The 26,442-nt window shown below is 33.7% G+C and overlaps 1 protein-coding gene across 2 annotated transcripts in view; it reads right to left on the bottom strand.

The window, feature by feature from the left end:
- The window catches only part of LOC139871618 (pentatricopeptide repeat-containing protein MRL1, chloroplastic), a 194,880-nt gene extending 169,337 nt beyond the window's left edge, over window positions 1-25,543 (bottom strand). Inside the window, exons 1-19 of one of the 2 annotated variants that reach the window (XM_071859337.1) lie at window positions 25,130-25,543; window positions 23,812-24,595; window positions 23,449-23,677; window positions 23,216-23,279; window positions 22,961-23,105; window positions 22,717-22,832; window positions 22,427-22,555; window positions 21,721-21,894; window positions 21,486-21,650; window positions 21,165-21,305; window positions 20,910-21,009; window positions 19,735-19,843; window positions 19,547-19,638; window positions 19,316-19,406; window positions 18,933-19,164; window positions 18,743-18,835; window positions 18,564-18,612; window positions 18,364-18,457; window positions 17,972-18,290 (exon numbers count right to left, since the gene is read on the bottom strand). In XM_071859337.1, coding sequence (XP_071715438.1) covers window positions 18,002-18,290; window positions 18,364-18,457; window positions 18,564-18,612; window positions 18,743-18,835; window positions 18,933-19,164; window positions 19,316-19,406; window positions 19,547-19,638; window positions 19,735-19,843; window positions 20,910-21,009; window positions 21,165-21,305; window positions 21,486-21,650; window positions 21,721-21,894; window positions 22,427-22,555; window positions 22,717-22,832; window positions 22,961-23,105; window positions 23,216-23,279; window positions 23,449-23,677; window positions 23,812-24,595; window positions 25,130-25,480 — 3,447 coding nt within the window. In that variant the 5' untranslated portion in view covers window positions 25,481-25,543 and the 3' untranslated portion in view covers window positions 17,972-18,001. Of the gene's footprint in view, window positions 1-17,652; window positions 18,291-18,363; window positions 18,458-18,563; window positions 18,613-18,742; window positions 18,836-18,932; window positions 19,165-19,315; window positions 19,407-19,546; window positions 19,639-19,734; window positions 19,844-20,909; window positions 21,010-21,164; window positions 21,306-21,485; window positions 21,651-21,720; window positions 21,895-22,426; window positions 22,556-22,716; window positions 22,833-22,960; window positions 23,106-23,215; window positions 23,280-23,448; window positions 23,678-23,811; window positions 24,596-25,129 lie in introns of those variants that run through there. The other variant, XM_071859336.1, reaches the window with a different exon arrangement.
- Between the last annotated feature and the right edge of the window lie 899 nt (window positions 25,544-26,442).

The raw sequence follows: 26,442 nt of genomic DNA, 5'->3' as shown, positions 1-26,442 counted from the left end.
ATGGTGTTTCTCAAACTCAAGAAGAGACACCTAGTGAAGAAGTACCAACTCAAGTTAGAAGATCAACAAGAGAAAAAAGACAACCAAGACATCTAAGTGACTATGAGGTGAACACAGTCACAACTTGTTTTTTTTCAGGTGGCTTAATGAAAGGACCCGTCCTAATCCACCTGGACGAAGTCATCAACATTTGGTCCCATTGCGATGATGGGCTCCAAGTAATGTCCTTATATTGAGCAAATGCACAGCGGAAGACTTAATTCGTACCTGAGAATAAACATGCTTTAAAGTGTCAACCAAAAGGTTGGTGAGTTCATAGGCTTATCATAACAATCATTTCAATATGTTAATAGACCACAAGATTTCATAATCATAAACATAATACACTAGCAAATGTATGTAAAGCATTCTAAGTGGTTGAGCACTTGGTAACCATACTTAACATTTAATCAACGTCGCATATTCCCTTTATTATGAAATCTCACTACACCGTACCAAGTGTAGTCACCAAAACGAAGTACTGTGCAACCGTTGAATACTGGTCGTCCAGTCCGGTTGGGGTTGTCAGGCCCGATAGATCTATCAACAGGATTCGCGTTTACAATACCCATGTAAATAGTAGTTACCAAGCTACAGGGAAATATGCCAGTGGTACAACTCAACGTAGAATATATTTTTAAGTACTTGTGTCTATTTTGTAAACATTTATAAAAGCAGCACATGTATTCTCAGCCCAAAAATATATATTGCAAAAGCAATTAAAAAGGGAGCAAATGAAACTCACTTTTGCCTTGAAGGTATTTAATTCGACTTGGTCTCCGATAGATATCACGAACCTAACCATATATATAATATATCAACATATTTTCTTTTTAAGTAATCGTTACATATATATATATATATATATATATATATATATATATATATATATATATATATATATATATATATATATATATATATATATATATACTTTTAATACTTTTAATATTTTCTTAGTCCGTAGTTAGCAGTCCGATGTTAGAGGTCCACAATTAGTTGCTTAAATAAAATAAATAAAGACCCCATCGTATTCGTATTGATCAGAATTAATCTCGACCCATGGTACCATGTTGTCAAATGACGTGTTGCGTACAATCATGAGGTCTTATGATTAATCTTCTCGTGTTGTTTACGGGTGGTCCTGAAATATATAAAATCAAATCATAAGTAATTATATATAAAATATCATATTAATTAGAAAAGATATGATTAATTTACTTTTTCTCCAAATATTTTCGTAGCTAAACTAGCTTCGGATACTCAATCTTGTTTTAGTCGTAGTTTCTTCATTACAACTCCGTTTTTATTGGTTCAACTTGCCACTTCCTTGGATCGAGTCAAATTTTAAGAATATGAACTGAAAATACCTTAATTTGTATTCGAAATCATAGGTTATAGGTCAAACTTTGGTGAAACTTATGAAAGTGATCATTTTCCATCATAAAAACAACATTTAATGATCATTTTTCTAAAAATACTTACACTTTGAGTTAAACCATAAAATTTTTATGTGTTAACATATTCATAAGAAATATCATTTTTCCAGAACATGAACTTCCAATTCAAAGTTCAAGATGGTTTTTAATTATCCAACCCAAAACAGCCCCCGGTTGCACTCCGACGACGTAGATTCAGTTTTAAGATGTTCTTTGTAAAACCAAGTTATATCTTGTTAGGTTAGCATATCATTATGATATATTACAGGTCTTGAAGTGTTTTAAAATTCAAGTTAGAAGGATCTATTTAGTTTGCGAACAACTTTGAAATCATTCAAACTATGTTCTTGTTGTTAAAATTTTATACCACAAAATAAGATAGCTATATGAATATGAATTGAATAAGATTATGAACAAGGTTACTACCTCAATTTACTTAGATAAAGTTACTGCAAAAGATAAGAAATAATCTTGAAATCAAAGAGTGGTGGAGTTACATCAAAAGGTTGGAAGTAAACTTCTTCAAATGGGTGGTTATTTTGATATGTTCTTGAAAGAGTTTTCTTATGGTGTTTAAGGCTTGTAATTGAAGCTAAATGATGGGGAAAATGCTTGGAGATGATCAAGTATGAAGTTAGGAGTATTTTGAGAGAGAAATGAGGGTGTAGGTATGAGAAAATGGAGTGAAGAAATGGTGTTCATTTATAAAAACATTTTTAGTTTATAAAGAAAGAAAAGGATTCATAATTTTGTTTTCTTACTAATAATTCATACTACTTGACAAATTCTAGTTACCTCATATCTAGGGCAGTAATAATGTTGATTATGATGTTGATTTTATGTGTATATACCAATAGTAAATAAGTATAGAAGCTGGGTATGATACGGGTACATATACCCTAGATATACGTATAGAAATCTTGAGAAAACGGAATGAGAATTCAAATATAGCTATCTTTTGTGAATATACTTATATTGTTTTATGTATTTAAGTCCTTAAAAAGTGATTAAATACATTATATATACGATACATGTATAAGCATTATAGATTATAAGTATATATATCAAAGAATGTTACGTATAGTTATCGTTTTGAAAACTTAAGTTAGTAGTTTCAAAATATACTTATAACTCATTGTCATTAGTACACAATGAGATGTTAAACCATCCTTAGATCATGTTAAATATATATAAATACATATATATACACAAATGTATAATTATCGTATGTTATATAGTTCGTGATATCATCGATCATATTGGACGGTCAAACGTTGTGTAAAACTCTTTTCAAAAACACAAGTCTCAACAATTTAGATTGATTATCATGTTGGTATGGTTTAATTTATGTAAATATTAATCTCATAAGTATAATTTGGTCAGAAAATTCCGAGTCATTACAGTACCTACCCGTTAAAGAAATTTCGTCCCCGAAATTTGATAGAGGTTGTTATGGATAACAATAAGAAGGTTTTCATGACAAATATAAGGTGATAATGGAGTTTTATCATCATTGAGTAATGTAGATAAAACGATTCGATTATGCGAAGAATATAAATGAGACTATCGTAAAAGAGTGACATGAGTAAAATATATTCGTCTTAACCGATGACGTAGTTATGATTGATTTCCGGGATTTAAGGGATTTAAAGAGAATCTTACGTAATAAGATTTAGTTCTTTGGTGATTAAGGAAATCATGATCTTCTTTGATTATATGCAATAATCTGTTTCGATTGCTCTGTCAGATATTTCACTATAAATTCACCCCTTCGTTTCCTTATTTTCCACGACTCACACCTTCTATTCTTTCTCCCTTGATTCTTACTTTAAAGCATTCATCAATATGCTCCATCCAGTCCTGATTCTTGATATAATCCTAACTTTTATATCTGTCATTCTTCCTTTTCATCTACCACCAGAAGAATCTATTTACTTCTACTATACTCTTGTGTTTATAGTGTTTCTAATTCTCCCGTGTCTCTATATTGCTATCTGCATCGATATACACGGTTTGTAATTTCGGGGTTATTATCGAAGTTTATATTCTTCATTATTTTTTGGAGCTTTATGCTTTCGTTTTCTCTTCCCGACTTCGAGTCAAGCGAGTAATGGTCCGGAATTCGTAGATATGAAATTCAGAATGAACATAGCTAATGCTCTAAGAAGAAAATGGTAATAGAACGATTTTGATTTGTTAAATTACGAGAATACCCTGGAGAAAACCGAGTCATCCAGAAAAATATTCTCTTGATATGTTTAGAGATTAGATAGAATGTAAGAGTCGTGTAAATGGCACATAATGACGGTACTGTGAATCATCATGCTTCATTAGAAACTCAACATGACTTACTGTAATATAATGACGTTGATCAAGTGTCATTATATTATACTAATCCATGCTTCAGTTCCCAACACTACTTCAAAACATTCATATTTTAAACTCGAAGGTTTCAGAATTTAGAAACTAACACAGTTTCTTTTATGTTGCAGATATTACGGAGAGATAAATGATCTCAGATAAGAATAGTTGTGAAAATATCGCCAGAAATATAGAGGATATTTATAATAGAACATACGATAATATCTTAGAATTTCTAATATCAATGGATGATGAAGAAGATTTGTCTGTGAAGGTTTAGAATGAGAAATAAGATGTTTGCTAACGATTTCAGCAGGCACAGAATCATTTGAATTCTTTGAAGGCAAACTTATTCTTTGTGATTTGTCCACAGCTTTCTTCATAGTTTCACATAATCCGCTTTTCGGTACTAAATTTTCTATCGAGCGTTCCTAACACTCCTTTCTTTATCATCAAACTTTTGGCCATTAAGATCATCTACAACATGCTGCTTCGTCAGCATTTTCAAAGTTAACTGATCTGGGTCATCGGTTATCAAACCGAGGTAGTTTCAGGAGAATTGTGTTTTTAGAATGATTAATCGCTGATGGTAATATTGTGGAATATAAAAGGTTCCCAGTAACAATAAAGAGTACGCATATATATCGCAGTTATAATAAAGTTGTTTCGAATGAAAAGTCGGAGTTGACTTGCTGGAGATGTGACAAAATTAGCTACTTTGGAAAGGGATTGCAAAACGATCTTCGGTAATAACAATGTCAAAGGAACTAGAAAAGATACGTGTCAAACGTTTACTCAGTTTCCGAGGATTTTTCAGGTGCATAACTATATGCATCAATCTTTTCTTCCGTAGATGAAGTGCGGTTTGTTTATCCTCTCGATTGAGGTGTTTTTAAGAATCATGATAGATTTGAACGCTAATTGTAATCGTCGAGATACAATGAGGTTTAAGATGAAATCAAGTGGCAATCTTGAAGAAATGTTTAGTTTCATATGTTATAATCAATATTTTAATTCATTTTAATTGTCCAATGTCATTAGTCCACAGTCGATAGTCCACAGTAACAGTCCAATAATTCATATATAGTTTAATATATAATATACGAATTAATTAATACGTGTCGTGACCCGTATACCTCTCAGACTCGATCACAACTCAAACTATATATATTATTGTAGAATCAACCTCAACCCTGTATAGAGAACTCGATCATTACTGCATATAGAGTGTCTATGGTGATTCCAAATAATATATATAGATGCGTCGATATGATATGTCAAAACATTGTATACGTGTCCCGATATTTAAAGTGCGTAAAATAATTACAGAAATTAAATGACGATAAATAAAAATGCGATAATTAAATTGCGATAAATAAACTGCGATAAATAAAATGTAATCAGTTAGCTAGGAACAGTTAGCTGGAACAGTTAGCGTGGATTCTTAACAAAATTTTTCATAGTTAATTTGTTTGTTTCTAACAGATTTTATTTTGTCATATGTTTTCTTCATATGCCACTTGTTGGATTCTGGAAAGTCAAAATCCAAATATGAAATTGAATGAAAATGGTTATTCTGCGGTGAACGGATACGTATATCGGTGGTTGTAAGTAGGATAGTAAATGACTGTTGAATCAGCTTCGACGAATGTACAATGTAACTTATTAAGATGAAATCTAATTATTCCTCGGGTATTACCTACCCGTTAAAAAAAAAAATTTCACCATTAATATTTTGCACAAAAGAACTTTTAATTACAACCTTTATAAAAACATATATACATATATATTTTCTTCAGATGAAATCATGAATTTAATGAGTTAATATGATATTAATCTCATTTGCTTTTCGGTTTGAGCTAGAATAAGAAATCTCTAAAACTTTTTGAAACCACATATTCTTCGCAGAATATCAATGAAGTTATGGATCAATACTTTATCGTTCATTATTGTTGGTACTCCTTGGTATCTATGGTGCGTATGATGTTGATGTTTGTGGGACAGATTATGATGTTGAGACGTGTGATGCGGATGTTGTTTGTTAGTGGTGATGATGGTATTGTTGATGTTATTGATGGTGGTGATGATTATGCTGCTGGTGCTGCTTCTGGTGTTTGCAACCTTCGCACCATGTTCTCCAAAGCCTTCACGCGAGCGCGAAGTTCGTTAACTTCTGCTAGTACACCGGGATGATTGGCGGTTGGAGCAAACGAATGAACAAGATTTGTAATATGGGATAGTATATAATCGTGACGAGATACTCTAGAAATGAGAGAGAAAATGGTGTTTCGAATAGGTTCGCCGGTAAGTGCTTCAGGTTCATCGCCAAGAGGGCAATTTGGTGGATGGAATGGATTACCTTCTTCTTGTCTCCAGTGATTTAGTATATTACGAACCCATCCCCAATTCATCCAGAATAGATGATGGGAAATTGGTTGATTCATTCCGGTGACGCTGCTTTTGGAGCCCGAATGGAAATCCATATCGGCATAACTGTCGGAATCTGAAGAATTCGAACTAGATGCGGAATCCATCTTGTATAATGGGGAAAATGAATTTTTGGTATGGAATTGATTATAGGAGTTAGATTTGGTACTCTTCAATACATAATTTACATATGTATATATAATACCAAAATCCCGTAAATTACGGAGAATCTTTGAAAAGATATCAGTCAAAGTTCGCAATAACATATATGCTAAGATAAGAATTCGTCTATACACTATCAATGCAGTAAATGCAGTAAAACGTGTCTAGACTTATGAATGATAAGCAGGTAATTTCCTAAGGATGATAAGCAGATGATTTCCGACTAGAAATGATAAGCAAAACTTTTGACATGTAGACACGGTCGAAGTCCAGACTCATTAATTCATCCTAACAACTACTAGTTAGACACACTAATGCAAGTCCTGGTTCGCTACGACCACCGCTCTGATACCAACTGAAAGGACCCGCCCTAATCCACCTGGACGAAGTCATCAACATTTGGTCCCATTGCGATGATGGGCTCCAAGTAATGTCCTTATATTGAGCAAATGCACAGCGAAAGACTTAATTCGTACCTGAGAATAAACATGCTTTAAAGTGTCAACCAAAAGGTTGGTGAGTTCATAGGCTTATCATAACAATCATTTCAATATGTTAATAGACCACAAGATTTCATAATCATAAACATAATACACTAGCAAATGTATGTAAAGCATTCTAAGTGGTTGAGCACTTGGTAACCATACTTAACATTTAATCAACGTCGCATATTCCCTTTATTATGAAATCTCACTACACCGTACCAAGTGTAGTCACCAAAACGAAGTACTGTGCAACCGTTGAATACTGGTCGTCCAGTCCGGTTGGGGTTGTCAGGCCCGATAGATCTATCAACAGGATTCGCGTTTACAATACCCATGTAAATAGTAGTTACCAAGCTACAGGGAAATATGCCAGTGGTACAACTCAACGTAGAATATATTTTTAAGTACTTGTGTCTATTTTGTAAACATTTATAAAAGCAGCACATGTATTCTCAGCCCAAAAATATATATTGCAAAAGCAATTAAAAAGGGAGCAAATGAAACTCACTTTTGCCTTGAAGGTATTTAATTCGACTTGGTCTCCGATAGATATCACGAACCTAACCATATATATAATATATCAACATATTTTCTTTTTAAGTAATCGTTATATATATACTTTTAATACTTTTAATATTTTCTTAGTCCGTAGTTAGCAGTCCGATGTTAGAGGTCCACAATTAGTTGCTTAAATAAAATAAATAAAGACCCCATCGTATTCGTATTGATCAGAATTAATCTCGACCCATGGTACCATGTTGTCAAATGACGTGTTGCGTACATAAAGTACCGTGTTGTCAAATGACGTGTTGCGTACAATCATGAGGTCTTATGATTAATCTTCTCGTGTTGTTTACGGGTGGTCCTGAAATATATAAAATCAAATCATAAGTAATTATATATAAAATATCATATTAATTAGAAAAGATATGATTAATTTATTTTTTCTCCAAATATTTTCGTAGCTAAACTAGCTTCGGATACCCAATCTTGTTTTAGTCGTAGTTTCTTCATTACAACTCCGTTTTTATTGGATCAACTTGCCACTTCCTTGGATCGAGTCAAATTTTAAGAATATGAACTGAAAATACCTTAATTTGTATTCGAAATCATAGGTTATAGGTCAAACTTTGGTGAAACTTATGAAAGTGATCATTTTCCATCATAAAAACAACATTTAATGATCATTTTTCTAAAAATACTTACACTTTGAGTTAAACCATAAAATTTTTATGTGTTAACATATTCATAAGAAATATCATTTTTCCAGAACATGAACTTCCAATTCAAAGTTCAAGATGGTTTTTAATTATCCAACCCAAAACAGCCCCCGGTTGCACTCCGACGACGTAGATTCAGTTTTAAGATGTTCTTTGTAAAACCAAGTTATATCTTGTTAGGTTAGCATATCATTATGATATATTACAGGTCTTGAAGTGTTTTAAAAGTCAAGTTAGAAGGATCTATTTAGTTTGCGAACAACTTTGAAATCATTCAAACTATGTTCTTGTTGTTAAAATTTTATACCACAAAATAAGATAGCTATATGAATATGAATTGAATAAGATTATGAACAAGGTTACTACCTCAAGTTACTTGGATAAAGTTACTGCAAAAGATAAGAAATAATCGTGAAATCAAAGAGTGGTGGAGTTAGATCAAAAGGTTGGAAGTAAACTTCTTCAAATGGGTGGTTATTTTGATATGTTCTTGAAAGAGTTTTCTTATGGTGTTTAAGGCTTGTAATTGAAGCTAAATGATGGGGAAAATGCTTGGAGATGATCAAGTATGAAGTTAGGAGTATTTTGAAAGAGAAATGAGGGTGTAGGTATGAGAAAATGGAGTGAATAAATGGTGTTCATTTATAAAAACATTTTTAGTTTATAAAGAAAGAAAAGGATTCATAATTTTGTTTTCTTACTAAAAATTCATACTACTTGACAAATTCTAGTTACCTCATATCTAGGGCAGTAATAATGTTGATTATGATGTTGATTTTATGTGTATATACCAATAGTAAATACGTATAGAAGCTGGGTATGATACGGGTACATATACCCTAGATATACGTATAGAAATCTTGAGAAAACGGAATGAGAATTCAAATATAGCTATATTTTGTGAATATACTTATATTGTTTTATGTATTTAAGTCCTTAAAAAGTGATTAAATACATTATATATACGATACATGTATAAGCATTATAGATTATAAGTATATATATCAAAGAATGTTACGTATAGTTATCGTTTTGAAAACTTAAGTTAGTAGTTTCAAAATATACTTATAACTCATTGTCATTAGTACACAATGAGATGTTAAACCATCCTTAGATCATGTTAAATATATATTAATACATATATATACACAAATGTATAATTATCGTATGTTATATAGTTCGTGATATCATCGGTCATATTGGACGGTCAAACGTTGTGTAAAACTCTTTTCAAAAACACAAGTCTCAACAATTTAGATTGATTATCATGTTGGTATGGTTTAATTTATGTAAATATTAATCTCATAAGTATAATTTGGTCAGAAAATTCCGAGTCATTACACTTAACCTAAGAACCAACATGTTATGAAGAAGCTAAAGATTCTCCGGATTGGAGAAAAGCAATGCAAGAGGAGATTGATGCATTGGAAAAGAATGAAACTTGGGAGCTTGTCAAGAAACCGGAAGCATGTAAACCGGTTACTTGCAAATGGGTCTACCGTTTGAAGAAGAACTCGGATGGAACCATTAATAGGTTCAAGGCTCGGTTGGTGGTTCGTGACTTTTGTCAAAGTTTAAGTGATGATCTGGGGGAGATTGGATGTTTTCTTGGTTCGGTTAATAGCATTACCTTCCTTTTTAATCGGTTACCATCTTGGCCAGGTACACAAAAATCATTTTTTGAGCTAACTTATGGCCAAAAGCCAAATGTAAGCTATTTTAGGGTGTTTGGTTCTATTTGTTATGTTCATGTTCCAAAAGCTAACCGAACCAAACTTGACCCAAAAGCTCGAAAGTGTATTTTTATTGGTTATGATTCTCACAGGAAAGGTTGGAGGTGTATTGATCAAGAAACAAAGAAGTTTACCACTTCAAGAGATGTGGTATTTGATGAAGTGTCTTCTCAATTTTCTCAATCAAGCAAAAATGGTGAAGAAAATAGAGATTAAAAATTTATGTTTCCTAGCTTCGACACTCAAGAAGAAAGTGAGAATGATGGTGTTTCTCAAACTCAAGAAGAGACACCTAGTGAAGAAGTACCAACTCAAGTTAGAAGATCAACAAGAGAAAAAAGACAACCAAGACATCTAAGTGACTTTGAGGTGAACACAGTCACAACTTGTTTCTTTTCAGGTGGCTTAACCGAAGAACCAACATGTTATGAAGAAGCTAAAGATTCTCTGGATTGGAGAAAAGCAATGCAAGAGGAGATTGATGCATTAGAAAAGAATGAAACTTGGGAGCTTGTCAAGAAACCGGAAGCATGTAAACCGGTTACTTGCAAATGGGTCTACCGTTTGAAGAAGAACTCGGATGGAACCATTAATAGGTTCAAGGCTCGGTTGGTGGTTCGTGACTTTTATCAAAGTTTAAGTGATGATCTGGGGGAGATTGGATGTTTTCTTGGTTCGGTTAATAGCATTACCTTCCTTTTTAATCGGTTACAAACTTGGCCAGGTACACAAAAATCATTTTTTGAGCCAACTTATGGCCAAAAGCCAAATGTAAACTATTTTAGGGTGTTTGGTTCTATTTGTTATGTTCATGTTCCAAAAGCTAACCGAACCAAACTTGACCCAAAAGCTCGAAAGTGTATTTTTATTGGTTATGATTCTCACAGGAAAGGTTGAAGGTGTATTGATCAAGAAACAAAGAAGTTTACCACTTCAAGAGATGTGGTATTTGATGAAGTGTCTTCTCAATTTTCTGAATCAAGCAAAAATGGTGAAGAAAATAGAGATTACAAATTTATGTTTCCTAGCTTCGACACTCAAGAAGAAAGTGAGAATGATGGTGTTTCTCAAACTCAAGAAGAGACACCTAGTGAAGAAGTACCAACTCAAGTTAGAAGATCAACAAGAGAAAAAAGACTACCAAGACATCTAAGTGACTATGAGGTGAACACAGTCACAACTTGTTTCTTTTCAGGTGGCTTAACCGAAGAACCAACATGTTATGAAGAAGCTAAAGATTATCTGGATTGGAGAAAAGCAATGCAAGAGGAGATTGATGCATTGGAAAAGAATGAAACTTGGGAGCTTGTCAAGAAACCGGAAGCATGTAAACCGGTTACTTGCAAATGGGTCTACCGTTTGAAGAAGAACTCGGATGGAACCATTAATAGGTTCAAGGCTCGGTTGGTGGTTCGTGACTTTTATCAAAGTTTAAGTGATGATCTGGGGGAGATTGGATGTTTTCTTGGTTCGGTTAATAGCATTACCTTCCTTTTTAATCGGTTACCATCTTGGCCAGGTACACAAAAATCATTTTTTGAGCTAACTTATGGCCAAAAGCCAAATGTAAGCTATTTTAGGGTGTTTGGTTCTATTTGTTATGTTCATGTTCTAAAAGCTAACCGAACCAAACTTGACCCAAAAGCTCGAAAGTGTATTTTTATTGGTTATGATTCTCACAGGAAAGGTTGGAGGTGTATTGATCAAGAAATAAAGAAGTTTACCACTTCAAGAGATGTGGTATTTGATGAAGTGTCTTCTCAATTTTCTGAATCAAGCAAAAATGGTGAAGAAAATAGAGATTAAAAATTTATGTTTCCTAGCTTCGACACTCAAGAAGAAAGTGAGAATGATGGTGTTTCTCAAACTCAAGAAGAGACACCTAGTGAAGAAGTACCAACTCAAGTTAGAAGATCAACAAGAGAAAAAAGACAACCAAGATATCTAAGTGACTATGAGGTGAACACAGTCACAACTTGTTTCTTTTCAGGTGGCTTAACCGAAGAACCAACATGTTATGAAGAAGCTAAAGATTCTCCGGATTGGAGAAAAGCAATGCAAGAGGAGATTGATGCATTGGAAAAGAATGAAACTTGGGAGCTTGTCAAGAAACCGGAAGCATGTAAACCGGTTACTTGCAAATGGGTCTACCGTTTGAAGAAGAACTTGGATGGAACCATTAATAGGTTCAAGGCTCGGTTGGTGGTTCGTGACTTTTATCAAAGTTTAAGTGATGATCTGGGGGAGATTGGATGTTTTCTTGGTTCGGTTAATAGCATTACCTTCCTTTTTAATCGGTTACCATCTTGGCCAGGTACACAAAAATCATTTTTTGAGCTAACTTATGGCCAAAAGCCAAATGTAAGCTATTTTAGGGTGTTTGGTTCTATTTGTTATGTTCATGTTCCAAAAGCTAACCGAACCAAACTTGACCCAAAAGCTCGAAAGTGTATTTTTACTGGTTATGATTCTCACAGGAAAGGTTGGAGGTGTATTGATCAAGAAACAAAGAAGTTTACCACTTCAAGAGATGTGGTATTTGATGAAGTGTCTTCTCAATTTTCTGAATCAAGCAAAAATGGTGAAGAAGATAGAGATTACAAATTTATGTTTTCTAGCTTCGACACTCAAGAAGAAAGTGAGAATGATGGTGTTTCTCAAACTCAAGAAGAGACACCTAGTGAAGAAGTACCAACTCAAGTTAGAAGATCAACAAGAGAAAAAAGACAACCAAGACATCTAAGTGACTATGAGGTGAACACAGTCACAACTTGTTTCTTTTCAGGTGGCTTAACCGAAGAACCAACATGTTATGAAGAAGCTAAAGATTCTCCGGATTGGAGAAAAGCAATGCAAGAGGAGATTGATGCATTGGAAAAGAATGAAACTTGGGAGCTTGTCAAGAAACCGGAAGCATGTAAACCGGTTACTTGCAAATGGATCTACCGTTTGAAGAAGAACTCGGATGGAACCATTAATAGGTTCAAGGCTCGGTTGGTGGTTCGTGACTTTTGTCAAAGTTATGGGCTTAATTATGAGGAAACTTTTAGCCCCGTGGCTAAAATGGTAACGGTGAGAACAATAATCTCACTAGCGGCTTACAAAGGGTGAAAATTGTGGCAACTTGATGTGAAGAATGCTTTTCTATATGGAGAGCTTGATCGTGAGGTGTTCATGGAATAACCTATTGGGTTCATTTCAAATCAATTTCTAGAATATGTGTGCCGATTAAAGAAAGCTCTTTATGGCTTGAAACAAGCTCCGAGAGCTTGGTAAGGTTGCACAATACCTTTTCTTTTGTGGTTTTAAGATTTCTGATGCGGATTCTAGTTTGTTTGTTAAAGAAGAATCAGGTTTCCATGTTTTAGTGTTATTATATGTTGATGACATGATTATCACCGGAGGAAACGAGTCAGAAATCTCTCGTTTAAGTGATGATCTTTCGGTTCATTTTGAAATGAAGAATCTGGGGGAGATTGGATGTTTTCTTGGCTTGGAAGTTGATAAATTAGAAAACGGGTACTTTATCTCTCAAAGGGGTTATGCAAGAAGTCTCTTGGAACGTTTCAACATGGGGGAGTCAAAGCCTATGACTACTCCAATGGAACCAAACCTCAAAATGAAGAAAGATCAAGGAAAAGAGCTCAAAGATGTGAAGTTGTTCCGACAAATGGTTGGAAGTTTGATCTATCTAACCATCACAAGGCCGGAAATTGCTTACTCGGTTGGCATTGTTTCACAATTTATGCAATGTCCAACTAATGTTCATCTTGATGCAGCAAAAAGGATCCTTTGTTATGTGAAAGGATCAATAGGCCACGGTTTGTGGTATAAGAAATGTGATAATGTTTTGTTAAAAGGTTTCGTGGATGCAGATTGGATGGGAGGTGTAAATGATCGCCATTCAACTTTTGGTTACTGTTTTAACATTTGTTCCGCTGTTATTTCATGGTGTAGCAAGAAGCAAGATGTTGTTGCTTTGTCTAGCACGGAAGCGGAATACATAGCTGCAACAATGGCGGCTCAAGAATGTACTTGGTTAAGAAGATTGATTGGTGACATACTTGAAAAAGTAGATTATGTTGTAATGTGACAACGAAAGTGCAATCAAGCTTGCTTCGAATCCTGTGTTTCATACCCGTACTAAGCATATAGAAATGAGATATCATTTTATTCGTGAAAAGGTTATTAGCGGGGAGATCGAGTTAGCAAACATAAGGACAAATGCTCAAGTAGCCGACATCTTTACTAAAGCTCTAATGAAAACCAAGTTCATGGAATTTCGAGAAGCGTTGGGGATTTTTGATCGAGAGTTTACACTAAGGGGGAGTGTTAAAATTAGTGGAACATAATTCCTTGATTTATGGGATATTATAATCCCTTGATTTATGGGATATTTCCAAGGATGGAAAATAGAGATTGTAGGATCTCCTTTATATCTAGCATTTAATGTTTTACGGAGTATTAGACTAGCATGTTTGTTTTATTAGGCTAGCATTTAATATTTCTTATTAGACTAGCTATCTAGACTAGCATTTAATACTCTTTACCTTTTTCCTTGTATTTAAACCCATGTATGTGATTTATAATAAATCAGTCGAACACATTTTCAGTTTTACATTGTTCTTACATTTAGTTTACTTAACTTTCATTCACAGCAAGATATTTTATTTATCTTACTACAAAGAATGGACTTGGGAATTTTTGTCAACTATCGATCGAGCTTAATGATTGATATTCCCACAAACAAATATCACTCACTGATATGAGTTTTAAGCGGGGTTTAGATTGTTGAAGGCCCAGTTTACAGCATTCTTATGGCCAGAATTAATATTATGATCAAGGAGGCGGCACTTCACATGACCATCAACAACATCATAATGATTCACCTCATTCTCCTTCCTATCATAGCAGCAGCCCCTACCCATGGTGACATTGCCGCTCTTTATATAAAGAAATGAGGTGATCCTTACACCATGATTTATTAGTCATATACTACACTTTTTTAAAATGTTGTAATCATTTTTAAAATGTTATATAAAGAAATGAGGTGATCCTTACACTACTAAACATGTTTCAAAGTGTTACAGTGCAATTTTTTTTTTTAAAATGGAGTATTGTGAGAAAGATCAACAGTTAGACGGGATTTGGTCTAAACTTCCAGATGTTGTAATCATTTGAACTTCTTTTATTTTACGTTATGCACAAACACGTAAATACAGATACTACTATTCGTGTATGTTCAATCAAGAGTTTATAGTTTTAGGGTTGTATAGCGCATGTATTTTATACACACTTAAATACTTTAAAGATCATAATTTATAATTAATCCACAAATGATAAAAGAAGTTCAAATGTGATATATATTAACAAGTCAGACTTAAATACTTAACGTATGCCATGTGATTTACATTAACAAAACTCCCAAATTTCTATCACTATATGAAAAATGTTATGCTACGCGTCACATTAACTTTTCAATCCATCACATTCTTGATTCATATGTAAGAATTGTTATTATAATTTAAATGTGGAGTTTATAAGCATCTCATTAAAGTTTAATGACAAATGATCCTTGGATCAAATTAACTGTATAATTGATTATGTATAGTTTGAACACAACACTAATAAACATTTGTAACATAAAACAATAATCATATAATATAATTTAAAATTTGTTTTTCGTATAAATTTTATATTGGATTGAAAGCTTTAAATATATATATACAGCCCAAAAAGTCTAGGCATGATCAGCAAGTGAAAGTTTTGGCGATTAGAGTGCTCGTATTGGTACCGCCGTTGGTAGCGTTCTTGAGCCCGTGATTGCATCACACCGATACTAGCACTCCGTCGTTGGATCCACGGTTGTACCCCGTACTCCACTTTTTCGTTGATCGACATTTTGAATCACGGATATAAGTGAACGTTTGAGTTTTTAAACGGTAACAAATTTTGAACTTCAACTTTCCAGGCTATGTGTCCAGGCTATATATACATGTATATGAACACAACACACTCAAACACAAACACAACACACACACTGTCTCGTTCACTAAATATATAAACACAAACACTGTCTCGTTCGATCAAAAAAACACACACTCAAACATAAACACACAATGGCGCTTTTAACTGTTTCGATGGATGTTTGGTACGGGGGACAACTAAGCGAAGATTAGAAGATGTATCTGGACGGGCAGTGCAAGTCGTTCGAGTCACTCAATATCACCTACTGGGACACGGGGCATTTGTTCGACTACATACGCGAACATGTTGACTTCGAGGCCTCGGATTTTGCTTGGTGTGATCCATAAACCGATAAGTTTGAGTTTATCACGACCGAAAAAGAATGGCATGAAATTGTCGGGAGAGTCTTACTCAAATGCAACCGAATCGAGTTGTATTGTATTGGTATTTGGATCCGACAATTCAACACCCCGACCTCATCCTCACTACCCGCACAACAGTAGCAATGAGGGTTACGTGAGTGACGACGCGATCGGGTCGTATTGAACTTGTTTTTTTTTAGGACTTTGTAATCGTTTTTTTTTTTTTTTAAATTTTAGAACTTTGTAATGGGCATTTTTTTTTTTTTTTTTTAGGACTATGTAATGTTTTATTTTTATTTTTTAAGACTTTGTAATGTTTTTTTTTTTAATTTTTAGGACTTTGTAATGTTTTTTTTTTTTTTTTTTGTATTTTTTTGGATTTTGTAATATTTTTTTTATTAATAAAATATTTATTTTTAGGATTTTAAATGTTATATATAAGTTAAAAATATAAAGTTTAATATAAAAAAATAGAAATGGGACCAAGTGATGGGTACATCATGAATGTTAGCACTTTAGTGGTTGGTTAGTGATAGGAAGTAAGTGCTGATGTGGCAGTCAGTTATCCCATGATGGACCGTCAAGATTAAGAGAGCTCTTAACCAATAAGTCATGCCATGTTAGGCTTCCACATGAAACATTCCCACAAATTAACCAATACAACTTGCTAGTCATTCCCCATCTATAAAATGTGTTCATATCCATACTATAAATATATAAATACAAGCATCCAACTAAATTTATACACATCATAACACAATGTTCATGCAATTACATTTCCAAATGTAATTGCCAAAATTACATTTCCAAATGGGAACCAACTATCCCAAGTGCCAAAAGGATGCTTTGCCGTCTATGTTGGTGAGATTCATAAAGGCAGTGCCAAAATTACATTTCCAAATGGGAGCCAACTATCCCAAGTGCCAAAAGGATGCTTTGCAGTCTATGTTGGTGAGATTCATAAAACTCGATTTGTCATCCCAATGTCGTTCTTGCAACAATCTTTGTTTCAAAGCTTGTTGCGCCAATCAGAAGAAGAGTTTGGGTTTAAACATTCAATGGGAGGTGTATGAAGGTTTGAGTGTATAATAAAGGTCATTTTTGAGGTTTGACTTTCTGTTATTCTAAAGTCATATGCGGTCCATCCTAGCCATGGTTACCGGCTAGTCCCCGACTAGTCGGGATTTTGAAGTTGTCCGACTAGTCTCCGACTTAATCTATATATTCGGTCAAAGTTGTTAAAGTCAAATTTAGTCGGTCAAAGTCAATTACTAGTTCAAAGTCGGATTTATTCAGTCAAATACATGCACAACTGGTCAACGTCCGACTAATATCAAACTTGGCCAATTAGTACCTACAAGAGACCCACTGACTAGTCCAGACTAACTAGCAACTTTTACTAGCATTAATAAACTTAAAATGTTCACATATAATAGGATATAAATGACAATATCATACATACATAAAATCAAATAAATATATACGCAAATACGAGTAACATTTAAGAGTTGTAATTGTATTTTCTTGTACAGTAATCATTCAAATTCAGCCCAGACATTACAAAATCACTCTATGATATTATTATATCCAGTGGCATCTGATTAAGGTCCCATTGGTAAACTGTATATAAAACCTAAGTACCAAAACTGTACCTATGGGATATAAACCATGATTATGATGTTAAAGGTTGCATTCACATGATTGTAACTTCCTCATGTTTTATACCAATCAGATGCCAAATTACCAACCTACTTCAGCATTGCGTTACTAACCAACCTCTGAGTGAAACTGTTTTAACTTACAAACTTATTCATAAGACAAGATGCCACTTCGAATATCACGCTGTTGATTGCTGATTCCTTTACCCAAACGATTTCCATTTCGAATATCACGTTGCTGATTGCTGATTCCTTTACCCAAACGTGAGTTGGATGAACCAAAATCTGTTGGTTTTCCAGCAGCATAAGGAGATGAAAGTTTGGGTGAAAGCCACTTCTTGACAACAACTCCATTAATTCTAATCTTTCCAAATGACTCGTTTCCTATGTACGAAATCCTTAGCCTTCTTAATAATGCTGAAATATGCTGGGTAACTCTGTTCATCATATATAGAGAATTAAATGCCATCCTGTCATCAATATCAAAAACTCAAGATATGATATACTCACCTTCCTGCAACGTTTATTGTTTTATCACCAATTGGAGCCTTGATTTGTGTCTTCACTACAGGCAACAAGATGCTTATGTTGGGCAGTTTCACACCTGAAAATTAGTTTTTTTAAACAGATAGTTTCAATTCAATTATTTCGTTTAAGTATTTATTATTAAGAAACTAGATAAATATGAACTGAAAGCATCAAGTAATTACCAGCAGCTAGCCGATGCTTAAGACCCTTCAAGACTGTCAAGAAGTAAACCTGAAGAATATGATACAATCAAAATTCAAATGAGGATGACCCGATGAACACAAAATAAAACACGTGTATACACCTTTATAACGGATTTAAAGTTCTTAAATAGCAGTCTTAGAATATATGAAAGGCTTACCTCAGCTGTATACATTGGTAATTTTGTAACATCCACAACTATAGGACTTTCTTTTAAAGACACACCAGGAACAATCCCAAGTGAAGCAGCTTCCTGAAGTGAGAACGGGGATTTAAGAGAACATTTAATAATAAAATAAAAATAAAAAGACAGAAATAAAATGAAACTGAGGAACTAATTGAATGGAAACCTCAAGAAGAGAAAAGGCACGAGAGTCATATTCACCAAAGCCATCGATCAGAGACACAAGATTCGATCCTTTTGTTGTTTCGGATATTACACCCAGATTCTCTATCAGTCGGGTTTTTAAAGATGAATCCTGAGGGAGCCGTAAACATCCTAGTACTTGTGACAGTTCTTCTATTGATGGAACAACACCAGCATTTAATGTTTCTCTATACACCATCAATACCAAATTCGTCCTTCAAAAAAAGTAGAAATAAATATAAATACAACCATGAAAGCATGACCTGCGGTTTTAATGAACATACTCCAAGTAACTAATTTAGAGTATTTTCTATCATAATACGCATAACAGAATATTAAAAGAAATAGAGTTTACACGAAGTTTACCATTCACTGTCTATTAGTAATCGTCCTGAGTCAAAAGACAAAATGGGCTCACCAACCATACAAGCTTTCTCAAATCTCCGGTAACACAAAGCTTCAAGATCAAACATTAGAGAGAATTAATTAAAATACTACTAATTTATCTAAATGATAGTCAATATATCAGGTGACCTAATAACCAAATAATTGATGAACAATAGAAGTGAAAACTTAATAGTAAACACACTGGCTTACCAATTAAACACCTGCACATTACATGATTTGGGGAGATTCCATCTTTTTTAGCTTGAGAAAGGAGCATAAGACCAACTTCTAAATCATCCTTTCTGTATTATATTTGCAAAATCACAAGGGTTAAATAAACAGATTCATGAAGATGTAATGAAAACTAGTTGGTAACTTTGAAAGTTTTTAGGAATTACTTTTCACTTGCCACCAATAAAATGGAGTATGTGATAGAGTTTGGGCGTAAGCCTAACTTTTTCATTTCTGACAGAATTTCAACTGCCTTGGGCAGTTCATCTCCATCACCTGCAGCATGATATATTATAAATTCAATGGTCTCTGTATAATGAGAAGCTACAAAATTCACTAGTATAACTTAATTTAGGAAAAATATATGATCCTACAGTAAATGAGCAAGAGTAACAAGATATGATAAGAAGGTAAACAAAATGAATTGCATATTTCGATATAAGAATTTTTTAACCTAGGGCTCTATATGAACATAGATGCTTGAAAGCATAGATAGTTAGATAGCATTATGAACATATTTACCAATGCTTATAAACCGGTAGAAACAACATAAAATAATCTTTACACAAAAAAATGAGAGAGTTATCTACACAAAATTGCAATTAGACTATCAGCACTCCCATAGTTGCATACCCCTTCTTTTTCTTTCACAAGACATTATTTTTATTATTATTATTATTATATTTTACTTTGTTTAGTTGACTTAAATTGCTATTAGAATGTAACAGTTATTTATAACAATATATTCTTACAACAAAAAATCATCATAAAAATTAAGGCAAATCTGTGAAACTGATGTCACAATCTATTCATAGGTTAAGAAGTTAAAGTCAGGAAATCATAATGGCTAGTTATTATTTAACTATTAATTTTTGTTAATCAACTATGAACATTTTAGGAACATCTATTATCAAAAATTAATGCATATTCTATAAATTTATCGTTACTGGAACACACACAAACATGACCATCACTTAAAGATTCACGATGAAACCACTAAAGTTATAACAAGGTAATCTAGATTATAATTACATTAAAAATAAAACAAAACTAATCAAGCTTATACGAAAATATAATTGTCACCAAATACAAAATTTAAGATTTTAAGATAGATCATTCTTAGTAGTTGATCATTATAAAAAAAAAAAATTCATGTTTAAGGAAAATCATCAAAATATGTCCTCATCTTTTGAAGTGTTGGATCAGTTGATCAAATTTCGGTCTATCAGTCACATAAATATATCAAAGTATATCAGATCTTGAACCAGACTGGCCTAACTACAACTTCATTCACATTCATATGATAGATACATGTGGGAACTCAGAAACAAAATACACTTACACAAGGCAGTAATTAACGCATTCATCATCGACACTACTGGTTTCATCCTCATCTTTATGACATATTCATATAGTTCCAGTGCCTTCTTCCAGTTTTTTGCCTGGGCATATGATTTGACAATTATTTCAATAAAAGTTAGGATATAGATTCGAAGATCAAAACGAGTATATGTATAAGCAAGAATTGCTGCATCAAGTTTGAAGTTTTGATAACATAAGGGTAATCGAATAGAGATTTGATACGATTAAAACATACATTGCTACATGCTCCCATTAATGAGCTATATGACATAATTCCCACATCAATTCCCTTATTCTTGGCTTCTTGTAGAATTTCAAATGATGCATCCAGCTTCCCCGCATGCCCTGCCACATCTATCAATGCACTGAAAAACAACTGCAAGAAAAAGATTTTTTTCAGTATAAATTGCTTTTGAGTTAAGCAGCATAATGACATCAAGTACACCTAATGCATACTATGCTGTTGCATATACATATTTCAAGAAATATTAGACCTCCTAATATCATTATATTTCAACGTGACGGATATATGTAACGACTTAGAGAGATATATCACCTCATCAGGGACAACCTCTTTTTTGGTCATATCATTAAAAATACTGCATGCAAACTCCCAATCACCATTTGCACTGCAACTGTTAACAGCAATGGTGTAAACTTCTGGAGTACCCTTGATTTTATATTCTTCAATCATACCATATATCTCTCTCGCCCTTTCCATCTACATGGGAAAAAAATTACTAACAAAAAATATATCAAAAATATATAAATAAAAATTAAAATTGTCTAACCTGACCAGCATTCACACATGCTTTCATCAAGGCTCCAACTGTGACATGATCAGGGTCTACAGGATGTGTCTCAGATCTCATTTCTGCTAACACGTCAAATGCACGATCTACGGCTCCAGATTCGCCACATGCACTGATAAGCGCATTGAATACAATTCGGTCTGGCTTCACATTCTACTGCATGCATGTACAAACCAACTCTATAAGGTGACAGATGAAACTTACTAGATTATATACCTGGCAATTGAGATCCATACTCTCAAATTTGGGTCAAATTGGGTCAATTGGGCCTTGTGAATGAGTCAAATGGGTTGAGCATAACAAGATTCATCCGTAAATCATTAATGAAAGCATTAATGGTTATATCAATAATTATGTATATTAATATTTTCTTATATATATAATAAGTATAAATATAAATATAAATATTAATAATAACTAAAACAATATAATAAATGTAAAAGTATATGACCTGTTTGGACCTATTTGACCCATTTGACCCATTACGACCTGTTACCCAAACTGACCCAACTTCACCCGTTTGGACTCGTTTAAAATTTTTACCTGTTTGACCCATGACCCATTTCAACCCAAAATCATTTTGACCCGTTACCCAAACTGACCCAACCTGACCCGTTTGCCAGGTATACTAGATTATAAAAGATATTATATATTTTGGTAAAGAGGGAAAATGTTGTTTACATACCTTTGACCTCATAATACCATAGGCACCAAATGCTTTGGCAACTTGTCCAGCTTTGGCACAACCATCAATAAGTGCACCATATGTATGAACATTTGGTTCCACCCCAAAGTTGACCATTTCATGAAAAACCTATAATAAGTATAACACGAAGATTTATACAAAACTAGTATGTGACTATTAGATAAGTAAATATTCCTATGTGAACATAACATGAGCTGACTTCAAATTTTATCTTCTTATGTTAGATGAAATAGCTGAAAAATATAAACTGAAAAGAAAAGAAAACATACCTTAAACATAGTATCAACCTTTTTACTCCTAGCACAAGTTACTATTAGAGTAGTGTATAGTTTACAATCAGCTTTTAATCCAGATTTCCGGACACGCTGCACAACCTCAAAAGCTCCTAAAATACAAAATACTAAAAAAGTTGAAAGATGGTAACACTACAACTATGTGTGCTACATGTAACATATATATCACTAATTTTTCAATGTTCAATTGAACTTCCACAAAGTTATATAAAAGCCTTACCATCTAAATCAGGAGAGAATGCACACACAGACATAAGCATATTGAATGTGCTCAAGGTCGGATTTGGTATGAGATTGATAAAACGGAATGCTTCTTTAACAGCTTTTTGGCTTCTACACACGCTAAGAAATCCCATATGGTAAACCTAAAAACAAAAATGTTTTGTAGTGTTATAAGTCAAAATAATGAAAGCCGACAACTGAAACCAATAGAAAATTGATTAAATCAAGTAATGTTTAAAAGAGGCAGCCTTACATTATTCATGTCTAACAAACCTTTTCTCTCCAGATATTCAAGCTTTTCTAAGCTGTCAGTTAACCTAAAGTAGAAAAAAATGAACTTTACATCAACCTCGAATTCAAGTGAATAATATCTTATTAAGGAATTGATAAGTGAAATACTTGCGACATTAAAACTCCAAACTAATTGATTCTTTTTATTATTATTTTAATGAAAGTATAAAGTATGAAATATGACAATGGCATTACCTTCCCTCTTTGAGAAAGCGATGGTAAGCACGTAACTGCTGTGAAGCATAAGTTTGGGTGCTTTCTTGTTTCTTTTTCTCTGATACTGGGAACAAAGTTTTAAAGTCATCCTTAGTCAACATTGACCTCTCTTTGTCACTACGAGACCCTCCTTTTTTCCAAAAATCATTTCTTCCATTAAACGGACCACTTTCTGGATTCCCATTGGGTAACTTAGCCTCAAACTTTTCTGGTAAATGTATTTAACAGTCATGTCAATTCAGAGAATTATAGAACAACTTAAAACATAGATCAAAAGGGGAATATTTATGGCCACTAACTAAGTAAGCCAAAAGAAACACAAACATAATTGCTAAACATAACCTGCAGCATGAAGAAAATCCTTTGCAGAAAATCTTTCACTTTGAAATATGGAACCGCCCACTGATGAAGAAAAGCCGTTACTTCCAAAAGATGAAATCTCAGGCATTGATTTCGTGCTACCAAGGCTTTCCATGGAATTCATTGCATATTCATTTGCCTCATAGAATGAGTGCAACCTGTTGTGGTTGTACTTCTTAGGCGTAAAACTGTACCTACTAACATCGAGTTCTTTAGTAAGCACATAGTTTTTCTCTTCAATTACATCAACTCCCACCACATTACTTTTTGCAGTAACAGACGCAGCAATCAACTCAGGTTCCACCATTAGCTTAGGACTCTGAGAGTAATGCTCTGTTTTATGTTCTTCATCGAAAGAAACAACACTTCTTTCTGCGGTAGGAATACATAGTACATTGCCAGATTCGAGAATCACGCTAAGTAATTCTTGGGATGTTGATTCATGTACTCTAGGATGTTTTTCAAAAGATGATTGAACCTCATGTGATGCTGAAGATTCTGTAATGCTAGAACCAATGGTACCAGAACCAGTAGAGGCTGATGTGCCAGCTGGTATAGGTTCTTCATCCAACAAGACTGTTTGATGATGATGCACTGGTCCTGTTTCATCATTGCTAATGTCTTTAACTTTCCCCAGTATATCTTTGTTACCCACATCAGAATTCTCACCCAGGAGACTACCATTTAATGAGTGTTCACCATTAAACGTATGACTTAGTATACTTGACCCTTGATGGTGGTCCGTACGATCAAGTGGCTTGAGTGTCTGCAAAATGAGATAAACATCACAAACTGGCTGAAGTAAACAGATATGGTTTACAATCATACACTTTTTTCTTTTAAGAGAGCTAAAAGAAACAAAGAAAATAAACAGCAACATTGTGTTCCAGTGCTAATTAGGATACTTGCACTACACATAAACTTTATATTCTTTTACCTTCCAGAGTTCTCATTTATCTAGAATAGCAGAAAGAACAGTTAAATTTGAAGTTTATATATAAAAAGGACATCAAACATATATGCTGCAGCATAAATCGATAGAGATATATGATATGATGAACATTTAATGATACCATACAATACCGGCTCTACCTCTGTTCCAATAACAATACTAATTTTAAGTTACTACTCCTATAACCAAACGTATTTGATATATTTTACCACTTGTAATCATCAAATTTTACACAAAACTAATAACTAACCAAATCAAACTATAGTGTTGATATGTATCTCCCACAGCTCAGTTCGTTTGTTTATGATCATTATACTCAATTAGTAGTATCAAATTCAGCTCAATTACCTTTTTCGATTCATCAACACGCTTTTTATTCGAGTAATTGAAGTAAAACACAGTAAGAGCTGAAACAGCAACAAACGACACCACTACAACAATCGCTTGTGGACCTAAAGCCGCAGATGTTGTATGAACAAACCTCCTCTTATTAGTTCTAACCGATTGACTATGAAATTGAACTCCAAAACCTAACCCTAACCCTAACCAGCAGCATTTTCTCCGGCTAGCAGGATGACGGAATTCGGTGCCTAGAAACTGCGGCCGTAACGAGATGATCGGAGAAATGCAAGAAGAGAATGATGGCGGTGATAATTGATGTTGATTAGGTTTTAGAATGAAAAAGGTGTTTACATCCATTCGAGATGGATATGAATATGGATATGATATGATGAAACTGTTGCTGTTTCTTTTGTTTTTCGTTTTTTGGATAGAGAAGAGGGAGGGAGGGAGGGAGTGAGTGTGTTAAAATCGACGTTGGTTATCAATCCGTTAGTGTGTGCGCTGACGTGTCATTGGTGGTTAATATTGAGGGAGGAAAGCGCAATCATTTAGTTGTTATCTCCAAAAATAACCCGCCCTCGCACAATTTATTTATGTAAAAAGTAATCACTCAATAAATAAAGACGCCATGAAAATCAAATTTTCATGGTTTTAGAACATGTTCGGAGTTCAATTTAGGCTTTAAGCACATAATTAAATTTTTTACATAATTAAATTGTTGTGTTGTTGTAATCACTCGTCCGACTATTTAATATTTACAGAGTATTAAATACAATTTTCTTTTTAAATTGTCAAAATATACCATTCATCCTCCCATTGACAAAAACACAAAAGACGATCGAACCAATTTTGTCTGAACTCATTGAATCACGTTCGAACTCCTTTTATTCTTCGATAACCAATGAAATGTGTACGACCTTATTCGTCGAGTTCAAACTAATTTTTACTCTAACTCGGTCTAAACAATCAGTTCAAACAGTCATTTCAAACAATTGAGTTCAAACAACTAACTCGGTTTGAATGAATGAGTTCGAATAAATTGTTATTCTAACTCAACAATTAACAAAGTACATCATTCATTCGAACCATTTTTTGTTCGAACTCGGCATACGAGCATGTTCTTTCGATGTCCGGTAAAATGTTTGAGGAATGGCAAGGAACCTAGTTTTGTGGTGTTTGTAAACTCAACTTGTGTTGTAGTGTTGCTTAATTGGGGGGTTATTGGTACCATCACCACAATGCCACCAACAAACACCACCATAATTAATAGTTACCTGCACATATTCGCTAATTCATCACCGACACATTAAATCTGAAAA

The sequence above is a fragment of the Rutidosis leptorrhynchoides genome, chromosome 10, assembly GCF_046630445.1.
Source record: "Rutidosis leptorrhynchoides isolate AG116_Rl617_1_P2 chromosome 10, CSIRO_AGI_Rlap_v1, whole genome shotgun sequence".
Lineage (NCBI taxonomy): Eukaryota > Viridiplantae > Streptophyta > Magnoliopsida > Asterales > Asteraceae > Rutidosis > Rutidosis leptorrhynchoides.
This window is presented reverse-complemented; position numbering and strand designations above follow the sequence as displayed.